Here is an 8,351-nt window from a genome sequence, read left to right as displayed (position 1 = left end):
ACCAGCTGCTGGTTTCTTTCTTAATAGTAAGAAAAAAGGCTGAGAGGAAATATCATTAATACTCAAGCTATATACAATTCCAGTTTGTAACTGATGGAAAAACACATTCAAACAGACAAAAAAAGCATTAAACTTTCCCTGCTCATATATATATATATAAAATTACATTTTCTAAACTAAAGTCTAATATTTTTAAAATATTGTAATAAAAGGTCAGATTTTTCCTTCTTCACCCAACTGCATGTTACATCTAGCTCTTATCTCCAGTATTTACAGCCAATATTTTGTCATTACAAACCACTTTATCTGTTGATAATGGTACTAGTTTGTCACTAATTTACTTTATGAAATTGCCTGAATATAACTTCTTTCAAATACATGTTTTCATTAGTTTTTTCTTAGCGATCTAGTAAGCTTCACAATGTTTTACTGAGATATGTCCTATATAATACTGCAGATATTTTTCAGTGTGATGACATAATGCTTGGTGATGAAAAAACTAACAAGAGTTAACCTTCATTATAAATTTGTCTACTTTGCATTTTTAAAGCATTTCTCATTGTCGGAAAGCATAAACTTGACTCCATTAAATCTCACAAAAAAACTCTCTCAAGGAGTTACTAGTCTATTAACAATAAAAAATACGCCAACTATTCTATGGGGAAGGTAAATTTCACTGTTACCTACTTCTAAAGAAATCCGAAAAACATTGACTGATATGTAAAGAATATGTACAACACCCGCTTTGCAAAAAGTATTTCCCAAAACGTAAAATAATGTAGTATCCAGGGAAATGCACAGGAAAGAGAATTGCTCTGAATTCCTCATGTGAAAGAACAGAAAAACTATGTAGGACTATGTGGAAAATCTTGGAAACCACATCACTGTTATCCTAAGATACCTCTTAGCAGCATTAGAAAACAATATTTTTTACAGTTCTGATTGCTTCTCATGCCTGAATTTTATCTCCTAGTTACATCTTAGGTGTATATATATAAGATGAAGTATTTTCTGTCTTTGTATTACAGTCTGGCTTTCTCTGTATCATTTGTATTTAGTGGTACTATAGCAAGAAGCAATCCTTTGTTTGTTCTAAGTATAACTAAGCTAAGAAGGCCATTTTTTTCTTGTCTACTGACCATCTGAGAAAAGTAGAGATTATAAATTATTTTTTAAAATAAAATTTAAAAATCCCCATGGCATTTTGTAACAAAACTACCTAGTATCTAGTAAATTTAACCATTGATAATTGTATACTGCCCACAAACAACTTCTGTTTCCAAACTCTGTCTCATCTAAGAGAGAAGTAAGCCTATTTATTGTGCAAAATTATTCCTATACAGTTTGAGAGTCCTCTGGGGACTTTATTGACTGAAAAGCAACATGAAATGCGAGACCAGGAAGTTGCTGGTGTGTTGGTTGCTTCTCTTCTTTAGTAAATGGAGTTTGTAGAAATAATTTTTTTTGCATACATTCTAGCTCCTTTGATAGTTTACAATTCTATAGCAAGTCTCTCCTCAGTATTAAAGCCATGTAGCGAAATCCTCAAAACACACATAATCATATGTTCATTTTAACTTCCCACCTAAAGGTTTAATAGTTATATAGAAGCATGTTATTCCACAGATGTAGTTCTTGAGGCAACATGTATAAACATATATATAAATGCTACAATGCAGATTCCACGTATTTATCTATTTTGGTGAAAATTAAAAAGTATACACATTTCCTATTTTAAGAGTCGGAATTACATCTTTCAACAAAATTTAGCTGCCTTCATTTTGTACATGCATTTAATTTTATCTGGAAACTTTCTGGTGTTAGGAATAGAACAACTGTAGTTTCTCATTATATTTGCTGCCAGAATCTATGCTTGGTTGCTCAACTAAAGATCTTATGTTGCTAATTACTACCACATGCCCATATCCCAAGCAAAGGAAAACTTATTGGTTTTGACAATCCATCCCCTCAACACGGAATTCCAAATGAAAACTTAAATTTTGGCCAAACATAACATTTCATCAATCTTGTTCTACTGACTGCAAAAGTAACATCAAACAAGGGGTGCTAATGGCTTTTTACTGTGAAGTTCCCAAGCTTAGATTCTCTGATGAAAGGCCCACATAAGCAAAGGACATCTTTAAACTACTTAGTAATCAATAATTGAACCAGAAAACAATGCATAAAGTAAATCAAACAGTTTGTATGCTGATGACAGAGTTGAGTTTCAAACAACAAAGTTATATGGGCAGTAGAGATCAGCAGAGAAAGCACTGACAACAGAGCGAGCTAAAAAAAGATGGTGCACATAAATAAAGACAAAAAAAAAAAAAGGGTGAAAAAATAAGATTAAGCACACCCCAAAGCGAGCAGAAGCCTTTGATCTGGAGTTGAGCTTTTCAGGATGTGGGGTTCTGACTGAAGATCAGGTCCAAGTTTAGACACATCTAAGCAACGCTGGGTACTAGTGACAATGTAGAAAAGGAGAGACTAAAACTCTGTATGTAAAATAGGTTTTAACTGTATTACCCTTTGCTATAACTCTTTTGGAGTCTCAAAAACAGAGGTGTAAGTTCTGTGTTTGAAAAACTTCTCTGAGAAACTAAGTATGAATACAAATACGAAACTGAGTAGGCTTCTATCACAAATAAATATTTTGGGAAATCGATGATACTACTCTATCTCAGAAACAAGGCATTTTTTAAATCTGGATAAGTGACTTATGATGCAAGTTTCCAACATTAGTGTTCACAGAAAAAAATAACTTTAGACATTTGAGGGTATCTCAAGAAATTAATGTATTTAAGTTCTTAATTGTGTAATCTAATTGCTTGAGTATTATTAAATATACAATAGTATAAGCTATAACTAAAGAAAAAACTTTTATTTATCTGTGCAGTGATGTAAAATACCACTCTAGAACCAGCTCAGTTGGACACTTACAGTCTTTCTGCTCCATAAAGAGAAGAAAGAACTTGATAAAACCATAATCCACATTTATAAGATGATGCGTGGGTGATGACTTGAAAGGAATAAAGTAAAAAATAAATTTTCTTAAAGGAGAGGGACAATTAATTAGATGCTTTGCTTGCATTATCTTCTTTACGCTATATGGAAAGAATTCTGTATGACTAGCATTTTATGGAAAAAGTATCTCTACCACATGAACGTCACAATGATATGTAATGAAACAAAAGATAGCAATGGCAATATAGAGCAGAAACTACTACATCGCCAAGTACACTTATTTCATTAAAGGCTATATCTCAGCAGGTCTAGATGCTGGGAATGCCAGAAAGAGCTGGTTTTAACTTGGTCAAGGAAACAAGCAGGTTTTCAACAGAAATGTAATGAGCTAATGCGGTCCAATAGAATGTAACCTTTGCTGGTAAAAATAATATCTTTTACAGGTTTGGTTTTTTTCCATTCTATCTTGATACTAAGGCTACCACCTGTTCTTCTTAGGATAGGTTTCATACATTGTGTGGACGATAATCACTTTAAAATCCCTGGTCATAGATCTTAAAATCACAAGTGTTTGCAGCATTCATATGAAATCAATGGGAGCTGCATGAGATCTGAGTTTGAACAATGAGAAATAGCACTATCAGACTTCTGACACAGTCAGTCTAATGGAATAACCCAATCAACATAAATTTTCTAAAGAACTGAGTTGCTTGAAAATGTGAATTATCATTGTCACTTAGTTAAGAGGTGACCGCATGATAACCCAATGCCCAAAGCTGTGAAGTGACAAGTCAACATTGTACCAGAAGCTTACTGCATATGTAACAGCAGTGTTTTTTACAAGATGTGTCAGTGTAGTCCTAGTGGTATCCAGGTTCTCTTGAAGAAGGGACAAAATGATGTGACTTGTACTGTAGCATAACCCAGGTCTCTAATTACAGTGTGACAACTCTCCAGTGGTAACATCTGATGTCAAGCAATACAGCCTTGTAAGCTGTTAGTCAGCTATTACCACCTTCAGGGGCTCTTTAAAGTCACACAACCACACCTGGTCTTTTTTGACTTACTTTCTGCCTCGGGTTGAGTTAAAAGTCCCGCCGTATTTCTTCCGATTAAGGATGAGAGCAGCAATTTCTGGCACGTAGCGAGCAAACATTGCCTACATGCATGAAACAAAAACACAAAAAAAAAAAAGAAAATGGCATGCAGAGAGTGTTCTACTGCAGCAGAGGCAGCAGAGCCTCTTGGGATACTTACTTTCTTCCACTAACCGCACTATAGGAACCACCATATTTCTTGCGGTTTCCTATTAACTCTATGATTTCAGGGACGTAGCTGGCAAACATGGCCTAAGAAGAAGATAGGAGACAGAAGAAAAGACTAAAAAGAGAGGCCAAAGAAAGGGGGATGATGAATATTTTCAGAAGATATATATCTTTAAGATCTGAAAATGCAAAAGAATTAGATCTATAAAGTTGTTTAAAAAGAAAATTTAAAAAAATGTAAAAGTTCTTATCAAACAAAACAAAAAGGCTAAATGTAAAAGTTGCTCTTGGAGAAGATGCACACCTTATACATGAAAAAAAATGGTCAAAAGAGGAAAAATAGGCACACAAAGCAAAACAAGAACAAAATTAATTCAAACTGGTATCTAATCATAAAATACAGTTATGTCTAATTCTTCCTGAAGAGGGGAGGGAAAAAAAACCTATCGAAGCTCCACTGAAAAAAAGAAAACAAAAACAAAACCATTTCTATTTTAGAAGACAGACTTTTTGCCCCCCAGTGATTAGGACTCAAAAGAAGGCAAAACCAAGATGGAATCAGGGGTTATTCCCCAGTAAGAAACAAAAAGGTCACCCCCCTGCCCCAACAAAAACCTTTTCCAAAAGTTTGTGTTTTTAAAAGGATTGGAATAACATGTGATAGAAAAAAGGTTTTGAGGAGAAAATAAAAATTATTCTGCCATGTTTTGTCCAACAAACATCTTCTTTGTGGCTGGATACTTCGAAGAGCTACTGCCAGTTGACATAGTCTTTGTCTTCGTATGTCAATAAACATACATGTGAATGCATATATTTATGCTCATATACATACTCATATATATGTATCTGCGCGTGTCTTATATGCCATTCATAAGACTAGTTATATACATATCACTTCTGTAAGATGGATGAATATGTGAAATCAATGTATGAGAGTAAAAATAACAACATCCATATGTATGTATGTGCACAATATATATTGTGAGTCATCCATAAAGCACTTACCTTACACAGTGTAAATATTAAAATAAACCTTGCTGGTTTAGAGAATAACATTGCAACAAGTCCTATAATATTACTCACACTGATAAATAATAGAAAAATTGACACAAGTAAGTTAGGTGCTATGTACATACAGGACAAAGAGCAAGAGAATTTGCTGATATAAAAGGATACTGGTTATGGCCATGTGATAAACTGTGAGTTAAAATTGTGCTACATGACATGAAAAGATGATTGAAATTAAAGAGAATGTGGTTTGCCATCATCTGGATCAGGCAAGCTGCTCTTTTAGGCAGTCCAAAGCCACAGTGTTTGTTGGAATTCTGGGAAGGAACACAGGAGGGTGGGTAGGACTTCTGAAACCGCAAAGTGCCTTTAAATATCAATAGAAGCCTCAAAAAAACACTCTACCGTCAGTCACTAGAAAGTAAAGGACTACAAATATAATAATAATAATAATAACTTCTAATAGCATTATAAGTTGAAATATTAAGGCACTTCATGTATTCTCAAGCATTACTAAAATGCATTAGCAAAATTCTGATTCTACTAAACTGGACTAACTTCATATTCTCTGACAACCTATTGTTCCATTGAAGAAAAATGGTGTGTATTAAACACATAACTAATTAAAATTTACAAAACCAGATATTATTTCTTTAATTGCAACATTGAGATATACAAGATCAAGTATCAAGGTAGACGGAATAATAATAATAACAACGACAATAATAATAAAATAATAATAATGAGTTTTTACCAATCCCCCAAGGATGAAGAAGACCATGAAAAGGCGACCAAGGGTTGTTTTTGCATAAACATCTCCATAGCCAACAGTGGACATTGTAACCATCAGTAAATAAACACATTCCCAATATGTTAGAGGTTGATTATTTTGGAAATTTTCCCATGGATCCCCTGAGTTCTCCACCTAAAATGCACAAGAAAACATAACTAATTAATAGAGTTGTACCACAAATTAGCTCTAGTGATATATGTGTGTGTGAATATATATATATAATTTGGCATATAATATAAACTCTGGATCCCTTCTGTGATTTATTTTGAACAAATACAGAAATTAACCGAGTCCCAATTATAGCATTACAGTTATTTTGCCAATATGCATAGCCTTGCCACTCATACTATTTATGGAAAGTATCTTTTCCATTCACCACTAAATAATAAAACTTGTTAATGCAGATAGGTAAATTCATTTTATACCATTTTGCAGACCTTTTTCGAAGTGAATCTTACATGTAAAACTATACTTCTTGTTTTTGTTTTAAAGCATTATGTAGCTAATAACAGCACTAGTGACATGTTAAGTTTAGTGATACTAAAAAAAGCTTTTTTTTGTGGTTCAAAAATAGAAAAAGCTAATGTTTCTATGATTAAAATTGCTACATTTGCCCAAAGGAGTGTAAAAATGTGGCCATCCATGAAAGAGAAGTATATCATAAATGAAAACATCCAAAATTTCGGTGCATCTTTACAAGAGTGAAAATTAAATGACCATCTGGTATAAGAAGAAGATAAATATTCTGAATTTAATCATATCGAGCTGGATGTAGCTCAATGTAATTCAAGTGAAGCCAATCAAATTGCTCTGGACTAACATCAATATAATTAAATTATAATATTAGTCCAAACCCATTCCTGAAGAACTTATTACTACTAGCACCTTGAAATTTTCATCATTGTAAGTTAATCATAAAATGTACTTAAAGGACAAACAACCATATTTAAGTTTATCTTACTAAAGAAATCAGTAAAATCTATAAGTTTAAAATGTTTTAAACACACAATTGACATATACCTATCATATATATAAATATTCACATTTATTAACTCAGATTTACTTCTATACTAACGATCTTACATTTTTCAGGTATTGTTGAGTGCAGAATAAAAATCTATTACAAAAATCTATGTAATCAGTGACTGAAAGCTACACCAAATATTTTGAAATTTAAAAAGAAAATATAAGGAAATAATCTCTAAAAAATTGCTACCCAGAACATCAGCAATCCCATTACTTCTTATGGAAATATAGAACTGCTTTTTTCTAGTACAACCACTGAATTCCCAGGACCTGAGTATCATTTCAGCTCTGCCAACCCCTTCCAGGAAGCACTCCGGGTAGTTATTTAGGAAACATTGCCACCTACTGGTAAATTGTAATCATACAAGAAGTTGCACCAGTTCAAGTCATATTTTATTGATTAAGTTAATGACGTATTACTCAGTATTAGTTTTGAGTAGAAGCCTAAAATTCAAACTCTGATGTCTTTTTTATTGTACTCTATAGATTTGCTAAGGGATTATCCAGAGAAATGCAATTTCAGGTAATAAAGTAGCTCAGAGAGCAGATGATCCATGAGAAGAAGTCAACAAAGTATTTTCAGATATACTTACCAAATGTATGAACCCAGCTGCTGTCAGCCACGTGCTGATAAATATAGAGCACAGATTCACTAGCTTGATGGAATTACTGAAAATAAACAAAACCCAAAACAAATAGAACTTAGACTGGAATTTATCACACGTTTTTAATGTGTACCTGTATACAACTGCATACTTTGGACTGAAAGAGTCTGCCGATGACTTCTGAAGAGATGCAGGCTCCCTAAAAAACTTAATCAAAAGCCTAGGCAAAATATGTATTATTTTGGCTTTCCAGAGTTCACATTTTCATAATTTAGCTATCTTGAAAGAAAAATTTCCATGCATTTGAGAGCAGAAAGACAAATGGAAACTTTGTCTACATCTGTACTCATAATCAAATAGAAATAAGTAATATTTTCTCACAAATAATTTGGTTGCCTCTCAGTACACTCACCTTCTCATTTTTCATTGCTATATACTTCAACATGTAAATATTCTGCTACCAGGAATACATCCATTCAGGTTCAATGAATTAAAGTGAGCAATGCCAATTAAACATTAGTTGCTGAACACTGCATTTTTACATGCAATTGACCGATGTTTTTCAAATTCTTTCATTTTTTGTTAGCTTGCATGCTTCATCTATATTCATTGTGCTTTTGACTCCAGACTTGCGGAAGCTTTAAAAATTAACTGCAAGATGTTTTTGTTGCATACTCACCACATTTT

General features: G+C 33.1%; 1 protein-coding gene across 1 annotated transcript in view; it reads right to left on the bottom strand.

Moving 5' to 3' along the window:
- KCNMA1 (potassium large conductance calcium-activated channel, subfamily M, alpha member 1) overlaps positions 1-8,351 on the bottom strand; it is a gene marked incomplete at both ends in the record, with an annotated part of 119,421 nt that overhangs the window by 107,650 nt on the left and 3,420 nt on the right. Inside the window, 3 exons of the mRNA XM_010082111.1 lie at positions 4,225-4,316; positions 5,995-6,165; positions 7,653-7,728. Coding sequence (XP_010080413.1) covers positions 4,225-4,316; positions 5,995-6,165; positions 7,653-7,728 — 339 coding nt within the window. The remainder of the gene's footprint in view (positions 1-4,224; positions 4,317-5,994; positions 6,166-7,652; positions 7,729-8,351) is intronic.

The sequence above is a fragment of the Pterocles gutturalis genome, unplaced genomic scaffold (assembly GCF_000699245.1).
Source record: "Pterocles gutturalis isolate BGI_N339 unplaced genomic scaffold, ASM69924v1 scaffold14544, whole genome shotgun sequence".
Taxonomy (NCBI): domain Eukaryota; kingdom Metazoa; phylum Chordata; class Aves; order Pterocliformes; family Pteroclidae; genus Pterocles; species Pterocles gutturalis.
The sequence above is the reverse complement of the archived record's forward strand: the minus strand, read 5'-3'. Positions and strand labels throughout refer to the sequence as shown.